The sequence below is a fragment of the Poromitra crassiceps genome (genome assembly GCF_964638095.1).
Source record: "Poromitra crassiceps genome assembly, chromosome: 15".
NCBI lineage: Eukaryota > Metazoa > Chordata > Actinopteri > Beryciformes > Melamphaidae > Poromitra > Poromitra crassiceps.
The window spans coordinates 9744159-9768993 of record NC_139634.1 but is presented as its reverse complement, the minus strand read 5'-3'; the positions used below and the strand labels follow the sequence as shown (position 1 = coordinate 9768993).

General features: G+C 44.7%; 1 protein-coding gene across 1 annotated transcript in view; it reads right to left on the bottom strand.

Annotated features, from left to right (window-relative positions):
* Nucleotides 1–24835, bottom strand: part of ctnna1 (catenin (cadherin-associated protein), alpha 1) — a 126625-nt gene that overhangs the window by 39512 nt on the left and 62278 nt on the right. Inside the window, exons 8-14 of the mRNA XM_083652215.1 lie at nt 24522–24602; nt 24113–24265; nt 16467–16559; nt 14920–15076; nt 13987–14187; nt 7439–7590; nt 1778–1888 (exon numbers count right to left, since the gene is read on the bottom strand). Coding sequence (XP_083508341.1) covers nt 1778–1888; nt 7439–7590; nt 13987–14187; nt 14920–15076; nt 16467–16559; nt 24113–24265; nt 24522–24602 — 948 coding nt within the window. The remainder of the gene's footprint in view (nt 1–1777; nt 1889–7438; nt 7591–13986; nt 14188–14919; nt 15077–16466; nt 16560–24112; nt 24266–24521; nt 24603–24835) is intronic.

The window sequence follows — 24835 nt, the reverse complement described above, 5'->3', positions numbered from 1 at the left end:
GTCAATTTTAGTTTTAGGCAAAATCGAACAGCCCTAATTGTGTGCCATGGGCATTTTCAGATGGGACACTGTATGCTAGAAAAGCATGACCTGCACATTCAACATATCAAACACCAACCCAAATCCACTCTAAGGCTAGAACATTATACCCAAATAACAATCAGCATGAAGTCCTTGCTAGAGAGAAATATTATATTAGAAGAATAAATATTAGAAAGAGGGAAAAGTCCAAAAACGACAGGTGGAACGTTATTTTAAAACCACCAAGGAAGGAGAACTTTCAATTTCAGCTTGCAAAAGATAAGGTGTACTTGTTTTATACTATTTTATACAGACCTGCAGCTGCAGTAAAGTTTATGTAACACAAAATGTGTACAAAGTTGGAGCTATGTTGAAGAAAACAAGGTATATACTATGACTTGGTCAACAGCAATATTCATGCTGGAAAGCAAGTCAAGCCTTATGAATGTTAATGTGTGAGTGTTGCTACCTACGTGCAGTGCAGGCATGTGGGACTCAGCATCAGAACAATATGAACTATAGTACCGACTTCAAGTACAGAGCAGGGTACACGTTGCATAGTAGATGTATGCATACATTAAATTTTGTGTTATATCAACATAAGAGACCTAGTTGTCCTTAAGAGTTGCGTGAGGAGAGACTCTTTATGAATATGAGGTGCACATTAGCCATGGTTCCAGGCCAACTGTACATAACTCGTCAACAGTACGTGTGGGGGAGGTGGTAGAGGGTTAGGGGGTTAGCATAACTGCAGTGTAGCAGTAATACAAACTCCATTCCTCTCGTCTTCAATGGCAGAGTGGTCAAAAGAAAACAGAGATATTAGATGTTTTTAGATAATGCAGTGTTCTTGATGGTATTTAATTCTACTATATTGACTCACTACACTGATGTATTGGAGGATTAGGCTATGTTGACAAAGAGGCAAGTGATTACAGTTCAAAATTCAACTCAATAGCAAAAGGATATTAGGCAAGCTTATGAGAATGTTTTAAGTGATGATAATCTTGAAGATTTCAGTTTTGTTCTCTTTGGCGACATCTATGGCAATGAGCGGTAATTTCAGGTGAGATCCAAACAGTGTTGCATCATCTGTGTCACCACCACAGACACCCAATTGATAAATGCTGCAATCCTGAAAATGCAAAGGCCTCCATCAATAGGCTCAATCACCATTGTGTTAACTCAGTTGGTGATAGATAATGACTTAGGCCACATTCAGACGACAACGGTCTCTGCATAAAAACGGCAAACTGTCTTTGAGCGTTCTGGCCTTTGATTCCGTGTTTATACACAGCGGTGAGTCGCAGACTGGAGCTGCAAATGTCATCAACTCCGAGCAGCGTAAAGTGAGCCAGAATAAAACAGAAACCTCTGGTTAGAACAGGGGTTCCCAACCCTTTTTTGGCTTGTGAACCCAACGTTAACGTCACAAAAATCTAGGGACCCCAGAGATTACAATTTCGGTGTAATATATAATCAGTGACACAATCATGATCAGCAAAACAGTAATGGGGGTTTCCATCTTCCAATCATGGAAGTTGGAAACCCTCATTACCGTTTTGCTTGCACCTGTGTTTACCCTGCTTTTTCGACACAAAATGGCCACTGTGAAAAGGGCCTATCTTCACGTGTGATTTTATGTCACAAACGAAGATTAACATTAACAGGGTATATTCTAGATGTGTAGGGAGCCCGGTTCAGGATGGTACAAGATGTGTCTGCTGATTGCCTGTGCAGCCATGGGACAACTCACCCTGGCACTCTGGCCGTTAAACGTGGGGTCATCCTCTGTCTGCACGCTGGTCCTGCTGCGAACGTCGAAGTCCTCTGTCTCAAAGTCAGAGTCATCCAGCTCCTCTGGAGTCTACAAGTGAGCGGGAGACAGGACAGAGGAAGGGAGGGACATGAAGGAGGGACAGACGAAAGAGCGAGATGGACAGAAGAAGATGGACAAAGTGATGAGGTTGATGGAAAGAAGGGAAGAAAGTAGTTGGGATGGGAGCAGACAAGAAAAAAAAAATTGTGTAAAAGAGCCATTTGAACAGTTAAAAAAACGAGCCTGCTTATGATCTATGACAAATGCCTTGGCGCTGCCAGCTCGGGCAGCATCAGATGAATGTCTTCTTTTCCATATCTTGCTACAGGAAACTGTAAATGAATTTGTAAATCAAGTGTAATGTGCTGCCTGTGCATTCTGAGAGGGAACATGGAGGTATGAGCTGGTACCAAGCATACTGGGAGTAAAACGCTTCAATCAGAGTCCCATCTGTCGCAGCTATCTGTGATGTGCAGAGGAGGGAGGGGGGGGAAGCATGAGTGGTGCTCCTATAGTATGTCTGCTGTTACTTTATCCCTGATCCTTAACCCCTTCCTGGCTTTGAATGCAAAGCAAAGCCACCAGCAGCCATTCTTCCATAAACGCTCAAAGCATGCAAAGGAATGTCTTTCTTAGCAGGTCATGCTTAAAGGAAAATATCAAACTGACTGACAGGAAAATGTATTTAGTCGCGATGTAGGCGAGGGGGGGGGAAATGATGCGGACGGATAAAGGTGCATTATTATCACGCCTCTGCTGCTACTTGTGCTTATCCAACTGTCTCAATACTTCCCCCCCTCTGTAATGGATTTGGAGCGCTCACATCTAAAAATAGCTGAAGGTCTCTGAACAACCTTACTTTCCTTTATGGAATACAGAGATGCTGTTGTGCCCAGGGGAGAAGAGGGGGGTATGGTCTCAGATACAAAACAGTGGCGGCTCACAGGCATCTCTTTCAAAGCCCAGACAATGCTGTTCAGTGGGCTGCTGTGGGCTGTGCAACAGATCACCTGTGTGAACGTGGGAGTTTGTTTCACAAATGATAACTCCTCCATGGTGGGTGCCCAATGGGAAACTAAAGAGAGGTAGTCTCGCCCATGCCACCAGACAATTGGAGATCTCCGCCTACGAATCGCAAGACCGAGAGCGGCGGTTAACAAATCTACGTTACCGGAAATGATGCGCCGCCCACAATTATCCGCCCATAGGGAAACAAACTGGAGATACACCAAATCATTTTTAACACGCAGAGAGCCTTTTAAAAACACTGAAAATGGATGCCCCGACTCGAGCAACATCACATTATTTGATTCAGTTTTATTTGTCTACAAGCAGATCCGATGACTTCTGCTGCTGCATGTCACCGGCCCTTCTGCACGAAGGGCCACCCTAAAGACTTTGGATTGGTTCTGCAATGCAGTATTTAAAATAATAATAATAATTAGAACAAATTGTTTCCACCCAGTTTTAGCAACGAAAGCTGGGAGATTGTCTCTAATTGAGCGAAGCGTTTAGAGGCTGAGAACTGAGTCCACTAGAGAGGTGACAAAGATAGCTTGCATTTAAACAAAGGGGTTGGATAGTAGTCGTAGCACTGTCACAATAAATGACATTTTAATACTATATTGATACGTTTGCAAAATATTTTATTCAATACTTAATTTGATAAACATTTGATACTTGCACTGTGTGTTCTACAAGCTGGATTTCCATGTCAGTGCCACCTACAGAGGGTGGATACATGATGTGGATGACATTTGGGTTGCAATAACAGAAGGAAGATTAGAATAGAGCGAGTTGCAGTCTGTCTTTTGACAGTGAACTGTAGCGGTCAGCGCAAAATTCAAAGAGCTGAATTATAGCAGTGTCAATCAGTCCACCATCCTTTGAACTAAATCCCAGTCCACCATAAATGGTTCGGGGAAAGCGGTGCCAGGAGCAAAATAAGGAACTATTTGACTTGTTACTTAGCAGCAGCAGTAGGCATAGTCCTACTGTAACAAACCCAACGTTGGCTGAACGCTGATGTGTTCCGTTTTATTTTATGTTCTTCTGGTTACAAGTCCAAAATGACGCTGCACATTTTTTCGTGAAGTCCTAGATATATTCATTTGGTTATCTGTTATCATTAAAGAGTTACGGGTTGAGATGCGGCGTTATTTTCTTAAGTTAGTGATATTGACGTTATGGTCGTCTCCAGTAACTCATGGTTAAAGCACAGTGATTGCTCCGTGGCATTGCCTGATGGTTTCTTTCTTGTTTACTGTGATATCAGAGAAGTACCAACATTTTAGACTTATCACAAATTCAACATATTGAAAAGTCCCGTATCGAACTCAACCATTTGTATTCTCCCTGTGACATTTGGCACCCACCCTCTGCGAGCCAAGCAGTAGGTGGTCTTTTCATTTTTTGACAGAGCAGGCAAAATCACCTTGGGCTGCGACATACTGTACAAATCAAGAGGTAGCGACAGCTGCCCTCTGTGTCTCGCTGGCCGCAGCTCCCTGACTTTGAGACGGTTTGTTTGATGTCTGGAAGGCGTCTTCTCTGATGTCGCTGTAGGTGGGAGAGGGCTCTGTCCTCCTGTCAAACATCCAGGGGACGTCCAACACGGGCTGCCAGTGCTGCATTTACAGAGGTTAAAGACTCTGTCTGTCTTAAGTAGCCCCAACCACACACTTGTCTGCTCCTATTGAAGAGTAGCTCACTGAGAAGCGTGTGCACGTGAGCGTGGTAGAGAGTGTGTGTGTGTGAACATGCCCTTTGGAGTAGACTTCCATGAGAGGAGTCTGGCTGCATGGAAACAGGCTGCTGGCATAAACCCTGCCCCTGATCTACAGCTGCTCTCCCATTGGAGGCGTCCATTTCAGTCACCGCCGGATTTCCGCTCACTGCTTACAAGCTCTGTCATTGGCTCCGACCATGTCAATCAGAGCGGCTTCCACTCCCTCCTCATCTGTGTGTCGCTGTAAATGTTCCCGGCCGCCGAAGTGAAAACAACAATGCTAACTGGCTAGCAAGCTAACGGAAGAAACCTACATGCTAGCTTGTTGCTAACTTGCTACACGCTGAAAATGGCAAGTTGGATTGTTGGAAACTATTTTCCAAGGGCATTGACGCTAAGTGCCGCCCACCGCAATTGCAGAATCGTGACCAGCGCTGCCAGACTCCCCTCACAGAAGGGAGGGGAGGGTGGCCAGCAAGAAGCAAGAAGCCCAGAAGTTAACATTTCTGATACACTTTTCTTGTTTCTTTCTTTTCCCTACAAGATAAAGTCTGCCTGTGTGTTATGCACATAACTGCGAGCACAATTATAGCTCAACAACAATTAAGAATAAACTGACTCCCGTGGAGAGGCTGTTGGAAATAGGCACGCTAACCTGCTGAGCAGCGGAGCTCTTTCCTGACGAATAATAATAACACTATAAAACGTGTGGTAATTACCTCTCACACCTGATGCTGAAATTCCACCCCCCCCCACCCCCACATTCAGAAAGGTTCAGAGATCAGCAGAGATCTCCTGGTCTCAGTCAATGGTAGACTGAACCTGTGATGGAACCACAGCACACAGCACACACACCCCACCAGGTAGCGTGCAGCCAGCCCAACGGGCCCCATGTTAACGGCTTAATCAATCTGGATAACAAGAGTGGAACAGGGGCAGAGGGGAAATTGAATGTAGTTCTCTGGCTCTCACCCCAACTTAAGAATGCTAATTAAATCCTCCATTTGAAATCAATTGCTTATTATAATGCAAATACTGCATAATGGTGGCCCTCTCGTTTGGTGTTTGTCTAAGTCTGAGCAGCATTATTAATGGGAGGCCAAGTACAGTAGTTTGGGAGCAACACTGTCAACGTGAACGCACACGGTGCTGTCACGACCAACGCTTCCAATTCAATGGATTAAAGCAGCAAAAATAATGGAAGATAGCATAATACAATGAACCAGACATGAGAAGCAGTTTAAGCAAATGACCAATTCTACTTCTAAATAGAGGAGAAATTAAATATGGTGGTTTTAAGTGGTTAACATCGTAAAACAATAAGACATTAAGAGTTATCCATGTCTCTTCACAGCTGTAGTGGGTTTTGTTGTTAGCTCATTGTCAGTCAATTAGCTAACGCTCCAGTGGTACCTAAGTACCATCTGCCCCAGTTATGGGTCTACTCAAGCAAACGCCATTAACCCACAGACAACTAGGCTGTTGTTACTCTATACTGCAAGCGTGCTCAATTAGGTCGGCTCGTGCCTGAGACATGTTAATCATTGGGCTTTCTGGTGCCACACATGCATATAAAGTCACTAGCATACAATTACAATTAAACGTGGTGGAGAGAGCATCAGCCGTGGTGGAGAGAGCATCATGTGTAAGGCCCTATGATAGTAAATCAATAGGATGCTATCAACTGGAAAAACGTGGAATATCGCAGAATATTTTATATTATATTAATATTATTATATAACAATTTTATATCTCAAAAGCGATCTGGCGACTTTTTCTGACCATGGGAAGCCATGTTCATGTGTTGAATTCAAAAGCCAATAAATTGGTATGGCCGATGCCGGTTTTCTCCACTTGCTTGTCTTGTCCAGAGAGGTCTGATGATCAGAGCGCTTCCCGCACAGCGCAGCCCCCTTCCCTCCGCTGCGAGCAGGACTGCAGGATAGGGGGTCCAGTTGGCATTGCTTACCGGCGTACGGGCCCGGGCGGGTGGAGTCAGCACTTATTAAAAGTGGGCTACACCACGGCGTGCATAAAAAGTGCAGCCTTTTATATTGATATGGAAATTATCGTAGGACGTCATGCTGCGACTTCTAGCCACTTCTAGCCCTACTTCAAACAACCATTACTAGTGCAGATTCAAGCAAATTCAAGATGAGAATTTATTCAGGACTTTGTGGTTGTATTATTGTAATTTTTTTGGTAGGCATTTGTTTTAACTCTGTATTGAAGCACTTGATAAGTAGTGCAATTTTGTGTTGTATCATTACGTTATATCTTATTAAATTGTTTATGTTTTATTCATTCACATTATTAGACACTCTTTCTGATGATAAAATTAGCATAAACCATAAAATGCATAAGTCAGGAAAATTATAACATAAAAAAAAAAAAGACCAAAAAAACTGATTTCATAGGGCCCTACATTTGGCTTTATACAACAATGCTCAAGAACATAATGGTGGTGATAAAAGGGCTAATCTTTGTGTAAATTGTTTAAATGGTCCCCAACCAAGTTAATGCAGTCCCAAGTCAATGAATCTTAACCTCTGTAGATGGCTCTCAAGGAGATGGTGCTCAATGATAAGCAATGCTAAAGGTAAAGCTTTCTATGCATAGCGAAGGCACATACTGGAACATTATTTTAGTCCCGACAGGTTGGACTCTGTCCCAGCTCAGCGGGGGAGAGGGAGGACAGTGCTGCTTGCACTCTCCAGGCTTGATTCAGAGTAAGACAGACTAAAGGTGTGATTTAAGCTTGAAAATATAGTCTGCTTTTATACTCCCGGCAGGGCGGAGTTCTCCTGTGGTGCAGAGGGGGGGGGCAAAATCAAGTGTCCACCAAAACAGTGTGGTGGTGTTTTACTTACCCTGATCATGAGGACAGCCTTGCGAATGTCGCGAACGCCATCGTACACCAGGCGGGAAGCGTCGATGAACTCGTTCTCATCCACAGGCAGCGTGGGGTTTGCACTCAGGGCCTCCACTGCAGCTTCCACCTGCTCCGTGAACCGTGGCATGACTGAAGGAGCAGGGACCACGGGGTAGGAGGGAGGGAGGGAGAGAGAGAGCAGGGACCACGGGGTAGGAGGGAGGGAGGGAGAGAGCAGGGACCACGGGGTAGGAGGGAGGGAGGGAGAGAGCAGGGACCACGGGGTAGGAGGGAGGATGGGAGAGAGAGAGAGCAGGGACCACGGGGTAGGAGGGAGGATGAGAGAGAGAGAGAGCAGGGACCACGGGGTAGGAGGGAGGATGAGAGAGAGAGAGCAGGGACCACGGGGTAGGAGGGAGGATGAGAGAGAGAGAGAGCAGGGACCACGGGGTAGGAGGGAGGATGAGAGAGAGAGCAGGGACCACGGGGTAGGAGGGAGGATGAGAGAGAGAGCAGGGGCCACGGGGTAGGAGGGAGGATGAGAGAGAGAGAGCAGGGACCACGAGGTAGGAGGGAGGATGAGAGAGAGAGAGCAGGGACCACGGGGTAGGAGGGAGGATGAGAGAGAGAGCAGGGACCACGGGGTAGGAGGGAGGATGAGAGAGAGAGAGAGCAGGGACCACGAGGTAGGAGGGAGGATGAGAGAGAGAGAGCAGGGACCACGGGGTAGGAGGGAGGATGAGAGAGAGAGAGCAGGGACCACGGGGTAGGAGGGAGGATGAGAGAGAGAGAGAGAGAAGCAATATCAATGAGGAGTCACCACAGTGAGTGCAGATAGGTACAGAACCAAAATAGGCTCAGTAAAACAGAACCGAGGCCGCACGGCGCACACTGTTGTTTACATATCCTGTTTTTAAGGAAACGGTTTCCTTTCTCTGATTTGAGAGTGAGGCATGGCATGGGTTATACTGCATCAACATATGACAAAAATCTTTGACATGGACAGAAATAAATGTTACATAAACCCCACGACCAGCCACCACCCACACACACACACACTCACCAACACAGCCAATGGGGTATGAGAATATATGGGTGTCCTACGCCCCACCCCGCCCACACACAACAACACAGCCAATGGGGTATGAGAATCTATGGGTGTCCTGTGCACAGCTGTGCCACTAATCCACAGTGCAGCTAGAGCAGGAACAATATAACATTCAAGATTCAAGTAATCCAGCACAGACCAAGAGTGTTCAAATCATTTCTTTGTGTTTCATTCATATGAAATATTGGGACGAACAACGGGTTTTGGCATTGTGGGCTTCCTCAGGTTGGCTCGAGCCATATTTGGGGTACTGAAACCTTGGGTACTATGATGAGAGCTTACTGGAGCAGCGGTGCCTCTGTCTACTGCAGCACCGCTTCCCTTCTCTAATCCATATTTGCCACATTCCCTCAAGGTTACAGGCTATCAAATGCTTCTTGACATAAACCATAAACATAGACGCCTTCAAGAGACACTTTTCCAATTGATATCAATGAGCCCCTCAAAGAGAACTAGCAAGGGGCCCCGATTCTGCTCTGCAGAAAAATAAAAGATTCCTCACTGTGAATTGAAACTGAGGAAACAAAACAGTTTGGCCTCTGAATAGTAAATAAAGCCAAGTGTGACGAGACCTGACATTTGACAGTTGGAATAGGTTTTGCCCTGTTTGTCTACTTGCTTATGTATTGCTTTCTACTAGGGGTGCACCGATCGATCGACACGCAATCTGTATCGGCCGATTTTGACCTCAAATATGTGATCTGCTGATTGCAGATATTACTTTATTGTCGCCGATTGCATAGCCGATCATGCTGCACGTGAGAAACATGAGGCAGCCCATTTTCATGGCTTCAATGTCTATCTTTCATATTGTGCTCTAACGTTTATATCATTGTGTTGCAAAGCACACGCTTTGCTTTCGTCAGTGTACTCACCTCCACACACCACACCAGACTGTCAACACACCCCTTGCGTCTTTGAATCACACAAATCAGCTGGTGATGAGCAGACTCAGCAGAGAAGTTACCTCCAGTCCTCCCGCCTACCGAGGCATTTGCATGCTGTTAAGTTCGTGTTTGATCCATATTTGCGTGTATCCTCCTAACGTTAATAGCTCCGGTTAGCTTTAGCCGCTTTAGCTTAATCGATAAAATAGTTTCCTTGGGTCGAACTTATTTTTCTTGTGTAACAGGGCAATCCCGGAAAATTTAGTATTTTTGTTGAGTGAACTGAACTGCATTGAACTGGTAACATGGAAATCCCGAAGTGGAATGATTTTTGTTCTTTTATAAACTGAACTGAGGGAACTGGGCTGAACTACTAGCAATTTAGTTCAACACAGTCTTGTGCTCCAATTATCTCACACACAAAAATCATGTTGGCGGTTTCCTTTAGCCTACACAGTATAAAATATTGATGTAGAAAAAAAAAGAAAATGTGCTGCACTTTCAATTTGATGCATGAAATGTAGGCCTATAGCCTATGTAAAATGGAAACTGTTCTATAATAGACTGCTATAGCTGCTTACAAAATAAATAAATAAATATATATTATATATATATATATCGGTGATCGGTAATCGGTGATCGGTCGATGATCGGTTGGGCAGATATTTCTCATAGGTGATCGGCAATCGGTGATCGGTGGCAAAAAACGTGATCGGTGCACCCCTACTTTCTACATGGCGTTCAAGCTGGGGGTTGCAAGGGGAAGGGAGGCAACATGCCGAGAGGGAGTACACCCTTGATTCACTGCATTCAGTTGCAGCTTTCCTCTAGTATGTTTCACAAAGCTGTCCCAGTGGGCATGTATTTTGCCCCATTGATGATAATAATGGTTTGCACCAGAGGGCTCCGCAGCGCACATTTGCATTCATAGTCTTTCTCATTCTGTATTTGGGCCTTTGTGTGGTCGAGGCGTGTATGTAGGGATGGAGGAGTGGATATTGTAGGAGCGGACGCAGCAAGGAAAAGGGAGAGGATTTGATTTTGTGCATTAAGAAAAAGGTTTAGGCCTGCCTGCAGGGACATATACAGAGAATAAACACGGCCGCACAACGTGGCGTGCTAAACGGCTAATGCTAATCCTGAACGTCCTGATGTCTACATCTAATGGTTAATGGAAATTACAAGTTAAACTAATACAACTCAAACTAAACTTCCACACCTGCCAAAATAAAAGGTGGAAATAGAAAAGACGTTTGGGTCATTGAGTGGAATCCAGTGAAATCGTCAAGAGTAGATGCATCTACCTCTTTCAAGTAGGGAAACCGCACAAAGTCTAAAGACACAACTTGACGGACACGAGTGTCTCGCAACTGCTCGCAACACAGCTGTTTGAGGGAGAGAAGGGAGGCCGTCAGGGGTTGGCGAGACACCATCACCACAGTTCAGCGCGCTTTGGCCCCACTACGGAGAACGTCCATTTCAAACACAGCTCGACGCGTTAAATTTGGTAAATGAAAGGCAAATCAGCATGGCACGGCACAGCCAAAAGTGCCAATGGAAAATACCTATTGATGTAATTCGGCATCAACCACAGGAGATGGCAAGGTATCACATGTCTATATTTAGATAAGACATAACTTGTTAAATTTCTTCAAGCTACAGTTGGAAATGTGTTTTTATGCTTCATTTTACTTTCAAAATGGATGACTAAAATAATTCAATATTGTAATATGTTCCATTAGCCATTATGAGAATCTATTCCCAAAATCTCATTAGAAATGCTGAACATCGCTAAAGATGTGCCGCTTAAAATATTGTAATGGGATGGTGGTCTTGGGTGCTAATAAATTATAGAGCATGGGAGCAGCTTTTCGTGTGCGGGCTGTACTTTTGTTTCATTTCATGTGTCGTATTCTGTCTGTTAGGACTTGTATTGGTTTTTACACTCCTCGTTCTTCTTGGAATAGAGTCATATTTTCTGTCATTTGTGTCATAACTGATCATTCTTCTACTAGGCTTCTTAACATGTGGGACATTTACTTACAATTAGCTAAGCTTATTAATATGTATGTTACAATAATTGTTAACAGTCAAACTAAATGAACTGTGTGCATAAAGGAAAATATATATATTTTTAACCTAGATCAAAAGTGATGGCAAGGATTTGTATAAAGCATAAACGGTTTGTTATTTGGCAGCATGGACATATTTTCCCCAGAGTTCTTGATGAGCTGGAAATGAAATGTGTATAGAGTATTCAATTTGTATTTGTGTGGTAATAAATAGAAAGTCTGATTTAAAATAGAATATTTTGACAACATATTTATTTATTATTTATAAGTCTACCTCATATTTATCTCCATATAAAAATACAAAAGTGTGTACCTTGCGAAAATATAAATAAATAAAGGTCTGCTCACAGACAACTATTCAAATGTCAGGCAGCTGGCAGATGGCCAGCCCAGTTTGATATCTGTTGAATATGTACAGCGACTTCATAAAGTATTAAATTCTGCATTTTGTGGTAAAGTGTGAATTCAAAATTAATTATGATTTTTTTTGTCACTGGCACTGCGACATCGAAAATAACACAATGTCAACGTGCTTTTTACAGACTAATTAAAAATTAAAAGCTGACGTGTTTTGAATCAGTAACTCAACTAGGCCTGACAACACTGGTGACAACACCAGTGTTACTGGTCACACCGGACCTTTGACAAGAGAAGATATTCGTCGGCTCAATATCCGTTTGTGTTTTCCACCCCTTCTGTTTGTAACACCTACTACCTGTTAGAACTATTACTCCTACTAATGTTTCTTCACATGCCTGATTAACGTAGTAATTTATAATTGGCTCTGCTGCTGCCACCCCTCACTTGTATTGTAAACATTACAACAATTATATGCAGGCATGACTGCTACCCAGATGCTTTCAAAACATGCACAGTCTAAAGCAAATATGTATACATTATTTATGGGGGGGTAAATAATAATAAATAATAAATAAATGGATTAGAGTTGAAACAAACAACCTATAGCCAATACATAAAAACAATCAGCTGGGTTGTATCAGATTTTGATACTAGATATCACAATGATGCATTCATAATGATAGTTGACAGACCGTTAAACAAACTGAACTCAGTGGCCTTTAGACCAGAGCCTGAAGTGCAAGTCAGTGGCGCTCCTAGTTTATTTGATGCCGTAGGTTGCATGCTTAGGGTGGTATGGGTATGATTGGCACTTGACACTGACCCTTATTGTTTTGAAATCCGTCCGTTTCTCACAAGGGAAGCAACACAACTCCTGGTCCAGGCACTTGTCATCTCTCGCCTGGACTACTGCAATGTTCTTCTGGCTGGGCTACCTGCTGCAGCCATCCGACCGCTTCAGCTCATTCAGAACGCTGCAGCCTGTCTGGTATTCAACCAACCCAAATTCTCTCATGTCACTCTCCTCTTCCGGGACCTTCACTGGCTTCCCATCTCGGCACGCATTAAATTCAAAACACTGGTTCTGGCCTACAGGGCAGTACACCAGACAGCCCCTCTGTACCTTCAATCTATGGTCAGGTTCCAAACCTCTCACCGCTCCCTCCACTCCTCCACCAGTGCAAGACGGAGGCTCGGGACCACGTCTGCCTCTGTATATTCCACTGCTAAAATATATTTCAAATTCTATTGATGTCAGGAAAGTGAAACTTAAGGAAATCTATGACCCGGAACGTAGGAACCAAAGTGCTGTACTGTAATGTTATGGATCCGGCAAAGTTTCTTCAAGCACTTCTTTGAATACTTTGTTTGGTATGGCCGTGCTTCTTATTTTTCCTCTAACTCGTAGCAACTGGTGAGGTTAGGCTGCCTACTGCTGCATTACTATGGGGGAACGAAAACACTGCGGACCAGAACACAGGACCGGAACACGGGGCGGGACATCCTGCCTGGCGTCGCTGGTCAGGTGATGATCTTCTGTTTTTAGTAGGGGGACATACCGATGTTGTATGGAGGAACCCCAGGGGAGCACGGGGAGAACATGCAAACTCCACACAGAAAGGCCCTTTCACGAGATAGCCCAATTGAACCCAGGACTTTCCAGCTGTGAGGCGACAGTGAGCCAGCACGAAGTGGGAGGAGGAGAGGAGGGCGGCGACAGTGCAGCACAGTTGAAGGGGCGCCCCGCACGTGTGCAGGAAGGGAACTACTTGAAATTAACATAATATTAATAAATAAAACAGTACTTTGCCACGCCTACCAGGGCGCACGGCATGAGCGCACAGTACAGGAAGCACTTTGAATAAATTAAGTGCTCTGCTGCCCCTAACCAGCTGTTGCCCTAGGTGACAGCCTATATTGCCCGTGCCATTGACTGACAGTCAAAATTAAAATACAAAAAATATACCACGAGTTGCTCACTTGATTTTCTCATAAAAAGTCCCAATGTTAAAAAGAATAATTTCCCCACAAAATGGATGTTCAATTGTGGTCCAGCACTAAATATAGCAAGGTTTGTGTTCTATGGCTCTCTACATGGTGCCTCTGGTTCTGTGGTTACCTGTGTTAGTGAGGAGCTTGGTGGCTTCCAGGACCTTCTCAGTGTAGACTCCAGGCTCATAGTTGTCCATTTCTGAGGTGACCACGTGGACCACCCTGGCAGCACGGCCTCGAATAGCCCCGGCGGTGCGATCCAAACCGTCAACATCCTTCTCCTGAAGAGCGATCACACACTTATTCACATCCTCCAGGATGTGGTTCTCTGGAGAGAAAAATAAATAAAATTATGCAGTTAGCTGTTAATTAATCAAACACACAAAGATGCCACGGGGTTTGCCGGGGATGCACAGGTGGTGGTATGCAGATTCAACAGAGAATGAATACTGAGGTGTTTTCACTCTGTGACCTAGAACACTCTTAAAACAAAGACGGGACAAGCTGGCGCCGGTAGCGATGAGAACGAGCATAAGCAGGAGACGCTCATCCGTCATGCTGTGTTTGCATTGTCATGGACTTGGGACGGCTAATGGGAAGTACAAGGGCAGGAGGGAGAAGACCCAAGACAAATGCTCACACAGCTTATTAACGGGCAGCCTGTAAAATGCAAATGTCTGCTGTGTAAACTGCAGTCTGTCCTTGGTTGGAGGTGAGGGGAGTCACTCTGCTCAATGCTTAATGAGAACTCTTTAAGGCCATGCCTGACAAGCCATTTGTGTGCCTTAACACACGTGACAGGACGTCAATTCCACACCTAGCTCTGCTGGTGCTTTCGTCTAGCTTGTAGAGTCCAATCAGCCTTTGTACATATGGCTCTCATCAAGAGAAGACTAATACCACTGCTGCTGCAAAGCTCTTTCTCTCCTCTTATCAATGCTCTTTAAATGCTTGTATCTAAATAGTGACCAGCTCAGGCGCCAGTCTGCCAATTAAGAGTGTGCCATTAAAACGGTTCTCTTTCCCCATCTTTAAAAACATGCAAATGAGGACCACTCACCAGACACACACAGGAAGTCATCAATGGATGTGATGTCATCGACGGCGTCGGTGAGGACGCGGACCTGCTTCTCCCACTGCTCCTTGAACAGATCCATGTTGTCCTGGGCCACCTTGCTGTTGGGCTTGGCAGCCAGGGCCAACGCCGCGTTAATCACCTGCAATCACCCAATTACAACCGTTAATGCCCCATGACAGCAGAGCCCTCAGTCACATGACAGCAGAGCCCTCAAGCTGCGTTCACACCGACCTATTAAAAGTTTTTCGCTGGCATCGAGTTTACATACAAAGTCAATGCAAACGAGCGATTGAGCGTATATTCGCCCGGGAGAAAAATCGCTGGGCGTCCGAGCGACAGAGACAGAGCGATGGGGAGAAAATTTGCTCGTCGCCCGAGATGAAATATCCCAACTCGAGCGAAATTACGCTGGCATCAGTCGCTCGCTGTTCAATGCTGATTGGCTGCCGTGTGAGAGTGAGTCAAGGATCACACTGGCTTGGAACACGCTGATTGACAGCTGATTGACAGGCTGACAGCTGACATGAAGTGAAATCTGTACTACCGGTATAGAGCTCGCGTTAGAAGCACGCTGATAGGCTTAGCTTGTAAACAACTACGGTGGCTCGTAGTGGACAAATATCATGAAATTGCGTAACGTTATAGCCCCCAGATGTCCGTCAATTATTGTGCCTGTTGACGAGCGATTTAAACACAGCGACAGAGCGATTCCAAAGGGTTGAATCGAGCGACAGAGAGAAAAATAAATATCTCGGTGTGAACACAGCTTCAGTCACATGACAGCAGAGCCCTCAGCCACAACATTAGCAGAGGTTGATTGCATGGCAGGCTACACCCCCCCCCCCTCCACCCCCACCTCAGAGACCAGCGTTTGGACGGTGGCGCCAAGTCAATTCATTCCTGAGAGTGATTAGGGACATGGAGTGTTTTGAAGGACTGAATGAAATAAAATGAATAGCTGCTTGTTTTGTTTGTTTGTGTGTGTGTGTGTGTGTGTGTGTGTGTGTGTGTGAGAGTGTGTGTGTGTGCGTGCGTGCGTGCGTGTGTGTGCGCGTGCGTGCGTGTGTGGAGAAGCACATCTGTGCATATCAGAGCTGAGGATGAATGAGAGTCATTAGATGAGAATATAAAGAGCAGTGGCAGCACACAGGAGAGGGCTGGCAGAGCTAAGTGGGTGTAGAGAGATCAGGGACTGCGAGCTGGCACAGCCAGGCAGGTATGAGGAGATAAGCTCAACGTTGGCAACACGGGCAACAAGTCTATTACTTTCAGGGTTATTATTTCCTGACTATCTGATTTGTCTAGCACTACATTCATTAAATGAAACACCTAGGGCAGGGCCAGACAAATGGGAGTTGACAAAAGATCTAAGGTGTAGAACTGCAGGGTTCTGGGCCAGGGATGGCGGCTTGGCAAGGCTAAATGGGGGGATGGGCATTGACCGATTCAAAGAGGTTGAATGGGTCCGGCACAGGGGAGTGGGGCACAGAATGGGTGTGGGGGTTGGGGCATGACGGTCGATCAGTTACCTGTGGGCAGAGGGTTTCCAGCTGGGAGGCTGCCATACGGACCAGCTTCACTCCCTCCTCGTTGTTGGAGATGGAGCATGCCAGGTTGGCCACCTAAACAAACAATTAGAGGAGTTAACATTAGAGAGAGTGAATGAGAGCAGGAGAAATGCGTTTACATACTGTAAAGCAGTGATACTCAACTTGCGGCCCGCGGGCCACAATGTTTTTTTGTTTTTTTTTACAGTGCACCTGAACGCAACATGCAAGATACCTGCTGAATAAGTGTCCAAATGTTCATGTCATTCTGGCCAATACTCCACTTCTGTTATAGCATTTCAGTCTGGAATATGGAATAGCTTTCAATAATCTATGATTTAGCTGCTAAATTGTCAAATACCGCCGTCTGCTGCTCGCTACCCAGGCACTTATGTACCGTATGTACTTAACCTAACTATCTGGTGTGCACAACATTGTCAGACTAAACTCCGGCTGACACCCCAAAAACCTACAATCTGATACAGAAAAATGTATATTGTTTGTTTATTAACTGGCCCCTGGCCTTCTATCATTTCACGAAAGTGGCTCCCGGGCAAAGCAAGTTGAGTATCCCTGCTGTAAAGCATCGTAGGTAGGTGAGCTATGCTAGCCTCAGCCTGGCTCAGAGATGCTTCCATTTCTATTAGAACACACTAGCAATCCCTGTGGAACATAACCCCCCCGCTGGCGATTACCTCATAAAACCACTAAAATGATGGCACAGAGGGAGAGGAGAGGGGAACACACAGAGGGAGGGAGAGGAGAGGGGGAACAGAAGCTAAGCTGTTGGATGAATGGATGAACAACAGTTGTATGTTTGTTTTCCACAAGAATAGCTAATTTATCACAATTCAAATGGTTGCTTGATAGTTCAAGGAAGAGGTTCTTCTCCATGATTAAAGCACCAGGCTGCCACACGGCCATTACCCTCCTGGAATCACAGAGGCAAATATTCCTGACACTTTCAAAAAGCCCAGCGGCCCGCCGAGAACGGGAAGTGCTGAGCTAAGCAAGTCCCCCTCCCCTGCTGCCAACGTTTATAGTTTGAGAGTAAATTTTGTTGTATTGACCAACAAATCAAGCTGTCCAACAATGTCATTTCTAAACATTTTTGCACCGGCCAGAGGGCAGGGCAACATCATGAATCCACTCGTGTTCAACAAATTTAGGTCAGAGAATTTAAAAGGTAGCCGTTTGTTCGGTTGGAATGTGCTGGCAACAACGTAGCGCCAGAATGCTTTAGCATTTGAGCTATTGTGCCAAAATCGGATTACCCAACGCCGGGTAGAAAATGTGCTCCAATGTTATCTATGACAAAGACATCTTGAAAACACTGTTGTGATCAAATTCTGGCCCTTAATGCCAGTTTCCATTAGGTACCTTCTATGTCAAGTTTTATGGAGTTGTTGAACCAAATCTAAAAAGCAGGGAGAGAGAGACTTAAATGTAGAGTTAAACTGAGCATTGATTGAGGCCACTGTCTGGTAGTGAACGCATCACTGGCCACAAGAGTGGCAGACTGGATCAGCATCTCTGAAGGCTCCTCTCCTCCTCCCTCTGTCTCGGGTCTCCTCAATCCTTCAAGAAGCACTCCACCACTCCCCCGCCCCACCTCCAGAGAATTCTGCTGAAACGCTAAAAACCTGGATACCAGCTCTGATGACAGGCACTTATGCCAGTGTGCTAGCAGCAAGGCATTGAAGTATTGATGTAAACATATCCTACATAACCATGCAAACAGACGTCCATGGACCACAGGGAGAACATTCAGTGACCAGAGAGAGAGAGGGAGGGAGGGACATGACACACACACACACACACACACACACACACACACACACACACACACTCTCATCTGTTTATCCTCATGATCTATAGGCATACATTCAGCCCACACACATAACATATCTGTCTTTCTCTCGCTCCTGCTGTGAAGCCAGTGGAAATGGTAGCCATTTAGGAATAGAGGGACAGGATGCAGTTAGCCAGCTGATGAAATCCTGTCCTTGAGTCAATTCATGCCATTCATAGCATTTGCCATGCTGTAAATCATGCCATTCAATCAAAGTGTCAAGGATGGGAGGAGGGGGTTGTTCAGGCGACTAACGCCGCATTCACATGGGACACGAGAGATGGCAGAGTGACCAGCGGAGATCATTTTACTAGACGAGAGGAGGACAGCAAGGTTAGGTCAGGTGAGGCTGGGACGATACGGGCAACAGCAAACGTCACTTGTCAGCAGTAAAAAAAAAAAAAAAAAAAAATTGCCTCTTGCCGCTACAGAATCACAACCGGATGTTACCTACAGTTACATAGCATGTGAATGAAGAGGAATGGCAGAGACAACGAAGAGTTAACCACCGGTGTTTTTACCCTGTGTCGTCGTCCCACAAATGCCATGTGCAGTCTATCTTGTCCCATGTGAACGCAGCATAATTCACTCCAAAATCTATTAAAACGCATCGGCTGAAGTTAGCACATGGCTTGTAACATTGTCAATGGTTACTGCACTGTAAATCAATTTGATACGTTTGTTTTCAACGTGTGACTTATAATTTCAGACAAGTGTGACTTTGTTAGAAATAAAATACAGACGAGACCATATTAAACAATTATGTATACTATACTATATAATTAATACAACCCATACATTTCATGCCTCATCATCACTCATAGTGTTTCCCCCAAGATTCTTTTCCAGCAGTGTGTGCATGCTTTTCCACATTCAGTGTGCGTGAGCGCATAGACTGATACACACAAGTATGAAGACTGATCACTTTGCAGCGAAAGCTAACACGAAGATTATAAATTCAAATGATAATGCACAATAAGCCGTTTCATATCAAGCTCGACAAATGCCAATAACCTACATTGGAAAAGATAGTTGCCTCTCTTGTTCGTTGATCATCTCTGCCTGTCCTTCAGGCTGTTTTGGACAAGCTAACATTGTCATTGTACCTCAGCTGATGTTGCCTGCTGGCTGGCTGAAACGCCGCCATTTGCACGGCACATAAAAGTTCTATCAGAGCGGGGCCTCCGACACGCAGCTGAGATAGAAATCAGACGGGAGTAACAAACAAAACAGGAAGAGTGTGTAACTGTGTATCCCACCAAACAATGTTTGCTACGTCTTTGATACGAAGTAAAGACATTGATCTGAACTCATCCCACTGCAACTGCAGTGTAAACCACAAGCTCACGTTGGCCCTGTAGGCTATGAACAGCTCTGTCATTTTCAACGTCTCTACTGCCAGATTATCTCTGACTGATTCAATTGAATACATAAAGACCGGCGCGCTATATTTGTCTGGACGCATCGCGCTAATTCTGTTGTTTCATGTCTTTTTTAAATATATGCAAGAACATTTAATTTTTGTCAGAAGTTGACATTCAATGGGAATGTAAATGAAACCCGGGCAGACTCATGCCGTCATTCAGCTCCGTGTTCTGATGAATAATGGCTTAAAAGAACAATGCTGCTCTGCTGATTCGAGGGTACAGGAATGGTTTAATTGGGCTTACAATTTAATGTGGGTTGGTAGCAAAGTATTATACACATCAATCTTTTCTTACTAAATTACTTCATCCAAAAGAGATTCTTGAGAATGATTTGCCAGTCTAACTCTCATGAACCATCTGCACCCCTCTTTAAGAAATATTCCATGTGACAATTGATAAGATGAACGTATTCCAAACATGCATGTTCATGTTCAAATACTTAAACTGCAAACAAAATGTTCCACTTTTCCTTCATACGGTTTCCTTCACACATCTGACTTTCCTTCATACCAAACCAGTCGAAAACAGGATTTTGATTTATCTTACTGTCAAACATTCAAACACCAATTCTGTATAAGATTTAGAGGCCTCACATTTTGGAACTCCCTGTCTCCGTCGTTGAAGTCTTCAACTTCTCTGACAGCTTTTAGGGTGCAGCTAAAGAAGGGGCTGGTTGTGGCATGAGCCTTGGGCTGATATCCGATGATGGTATTTTTCTCTTACATTCTCTTTTCTTGTCTTTGTTTTATTTTTCGGCGTTTATGGAAGAGAACTACTACCGCTCCACCCGGCTCAATCTTTGTCAAGGTGCTGGAAGCGTAGACGAGTACAAAATAAAAAGAAAGGATTCTGTACACGTAGATCTATGCAAAAAGGCTCACTTTATTGCTAAGCTTTCGGTCTATGAGACCTTCATCAGAGCATACATGAGACAGCAATCAATCAATGTTGTAGAGCCTCAGAAAACACTGCATGTCAAATCAAAGCTGTTGCGTCTCACCTGCGTCTCACCTGTGAATGTGTCCCTCTTGTCGAGGGTTAGGGCAAACATCAATGATAACACTAGCATTAATGTGTCCAAGCCTGCTCACAGCTGTGTAGACTATACTGAAGATTTTTATTTATTATTATTATTTACTATTGCTCTTTAATAAAGCTAAAGTATTTATCCGGTTAGTCGATGGAATAATCTGTAGAATACTTGATTACTAAAATAATCGATAGCTGCAGCCCTAGACTGGAGAAAAACGTGTGAGGTGGCAGGTTATTTTTCATGTGTTGATCAGGAGCTAAATTCAGGTCAGTCAGTCGCTACACAGTCTTGCTAAGCTTTGCAACTGCAGTGGCTACCCTGTGACACCCGGCGATTACTTTAGGTATAATTAGATTGAGCTAGCAAAGCAGATTTTTTTTTTGCATTGCATGTGGAATAAGTTGGTGCGATGCTAAGAAAACTCTGGCTGGCCTTCCATCGAGTTGATGAGTGACATTCGCTCATCCAGTGTTTATGTATAATTAATGTCCAAATGACATCCATGCCTTGCCAGAGCTGACGTGGGAGGTGGGAGGAAAGAAGGTGGTGCACTGACGCTCTGGCAGGGATGGATGGATGAAGGCATCAGGACGGTCAGAACATTCTGGTCCAGACCATTCCCCAAAAAAGGTAGCTGGCACTCCCTGCACAAAGCACCGGGTGAAAAATGGATGGCTGACCCCCAGTGGAGGATTGTGCATGGGGCAACAGCAACAAATAGGTATATGGGACACCTGGCTCCAAGCACTGGGATGGGTTGTACTTCTGCTTAAAGCCTGAGACTGTGTCACATGTGTTCACAGAGTGTGCTTGGTTTAGTCTAATTGAGACAAGTGCAGGGCCTGGTGGTGAAGACCTTTTCTCTTGAGGTGTTTATTTTTTATTCCAAATATAAGAAAATTAAGAAGCCGGCTTATCAACTTTGTGTATAGGGCTGCCAAACTGTCTATTTAGAAGACCAGGAGGGACAAGAAGGAGAGGCTGGGGTCTGTTGATCCTGTAAGGCAGAACCTCTGCCTTACCAGCAGGAGCTGACATCTTTCCATTTACGGTAGCTCTTGATTCTTTTCAGTTTGCCCTTGATCTAAAAAGATCTGTTCTTCTGTGTGATCTTCAGGACAATAGCTTCCATTGCATCAGTGCGTGCTTTCAAACAATAAAAACTAAAACAAACAAAACGTTCTGTAGTCACTGTTGTCTTTAACAGCTGATCAGTGTAAATAAACGATAGTTTGCGTCTTGCAACAAAACAGTCGTGCGATGCCACATTTCCAATCACGCCTTTTTACTGGCTTCTCTTTATGATAGTGACTTACTTTTCATGGAAAAACTGCCCAGACAACAGCTCGTGGCACTAAGAACACAGATGGCAGTAGTTTGAATTATACAGAGCATACTTATCTGCTACCTAGAAGTTACAGTAGCTTAGGGAAAATGTTTCATCTCCCCTGTGTTTTGGCATCTCCAACTGCAAACATGCCATGGCTTCTCTCACTCATCTCTCTCCCTCTCAGCCTCCTGAATGAAGCTGACCAAAGGGTGAAAGCATTTTTGTTTACCGCCTAATTAGTTAACTCACTTGCTAGTTGAGATGTCTGCATAGAATGGAATGGGCAGCAAAACTGTCAACTTCCAAAGTTCTGACTTACTTTTGCTACGTTGCTAGCTTGAAAAAAGGACCACTGACAACTGCACAACTACATTGATAGTCATCCATGGCTTTCCAGCAAAGACTGGCCTTGAATCAAACTTCAGTTCCAAAAAGCAAAATTCGCCCATTATAACCTGCTCAAAGGAAATAACACAACCTTTTGGTATCATCAAATTCCTGAATGCATTAACATTCTCATTAAAAAATGTAGTATAGAATAGTCATACATGTGCCCCAACGTGTTGGCATTTCAGTGTTAAGTACTTGGCATTCAATGTTGAATTGCAAGTTATTTGTAAAGGATAGTGTTACTTATGCTACTGAAATACTTACCTGGATTTTCATTTTTTTTATTGTATACTGTATGTATGAACAAACAACATAGCCTGATTCAATACATACAGTAAGTATCCAAGTTCATTGTGAGAAGGGCTCCATCATATACCATTGTGCCCAGCAACTAAAATTCAAAAATGTTATAAATATAATGAAATCGGTTTTTATTCAATCCATTTACGAGCCAAAACTATTCATCCTATTGCTCCAGTATCACGGCTAACTCGTGTCAACGCTCATCATAGCAAGTAGTGGAATGTTACGGGAGTCCCATCGATGTATGTCATCCTCTAATGCCTCTTCTGACACTCAGGCCTCCAGGAGCCACTGGAGGGACCGCTCCCTCCCCAGTGTGGTCCCCTCTTCCCACTGATGCTTCAGTGGCTTCCTCAGTGCCTCTCTGCCTTCCGCCAACCCACCCGGCTACACTCTGGGCCAGCCGCCCACGGGGGGGGGGGGGGGGGGGGGGGGGGGGGGGGGGGAGTCACTTCCAAATGTCAGCCTATGACACTGTGACACAGGCGCTCAGGAGATGGATTGAAAGAGCACTAATGAGGACAGCTAATGCTACTGTCAGCTGGTTACCAGCTGGAGGACCTTCGCTTTCCCTCGTCTCTCATGTCTGCATTGGGTTCTTCTAGTGCTGCAGCGCTGGAGACTTAAAAGCCACAGCCGTTCCTAAAGGAGGACCCTCGATTAAGGAGATGACACTCACTAGCCACAGTGAGGGAGTACGGGACAGATGCAAAAGGCCCCTCATGAGACATCTATCTCTCTCAATATCATTGTGGCAGAGGACAGCTTTATTTACGCAGTCAGTCAATAAGAAGCAGGACATCTTACTGTTGAGGCAATGAAAACATGTTCCAAGAGGTAGCACTTAACCTTGGACTTGGGATAGATTTGCTCCTTTGGCTAGGCTTAAAAATGTGATTTGTTGATGTGAGCGTCCATACCAATGTGTTTGCCCGCTACACATCACGATATCAGAGTGCAGCCTCTTCAATTTACAGAATGCTGCTATAAATATAAAGTCTGTGGGTGTGTGTGTGTGTGTGTGTGTGCGCGCGCGTGTGTGTGTGCGTGCACGCGCGTGTGCGTGTATGTGGTGAGAGAGAGTGAAAGTGAGAGATGCGTTTTATCCAACTATATAACTGACAATATTTTCAACTTTTAGAGAGTTTTCATACAAAAGGAAGAAGCATCACAGCTTGCCGTGTTCTGAGGCGCGGCAGTCAAAAGTTGTTTCTCGGGGGAATCTGAACGCTCGCTGTATTCGAGTCGCAGTGTGCTTTTCTTATTTCAAAACAATTGAAAAAAGCGACAAACCTCGATCAGCTTATTGGCGTGTTCGCGGAACACCTGTGCATACTCCTTGACTTCCTTCTCGTTGCCGTTCTTGGCGGCTTCAATCAGGACCAGGAGGGGAACGTTGGTTTCCAGGAAGGAGTCGGAGACGTGGTCCATTACAGCTTTACGCAGCTGTGAAGAAAGAAATGGGGGGAAAAGGCACCGTCAAAGTCATCCCGACATCTTACAGCACAGCTTGTAGACCAGACTACAAGGCACACCATACACGGTAGACAGTAGCTTAGTACGAGGGATAGCAAGACAGCTATATTAGCTGGACTGCAGAAAAACATATATTCTCTCTGTTCTAGCAAGGAAAACTGATATTTTTACATTAATGACTGTGTGCTTACATGAGAGATGGAGTGAGAGAGAAGAGGAAACCAACCTGTCTGCGCAGGTCCCTGGTCTTCTTTGTCATCCTGTCGATGGCAGTGTTCAAGGCATCACTCCTGTCCTTCCGGCCCGCCTGAAACATGGACATGAGAGAGGGGTTAGTGGCTTGTTTGTGTGGTGGAGATAACTCATCTTTTCCTTGGGGGAAGACACGCTGACGACGACGACGACGACGACATGGTTACCAGCTGTATAATCAATAACTTTGTCCAAATCAGTGACAGATTTTTTTAAAAAAATACAAAAATAAAAACATTTTAATTTGACAGTTTTAATCCATATTTAATTTTCCCCAACAGCTGCCTC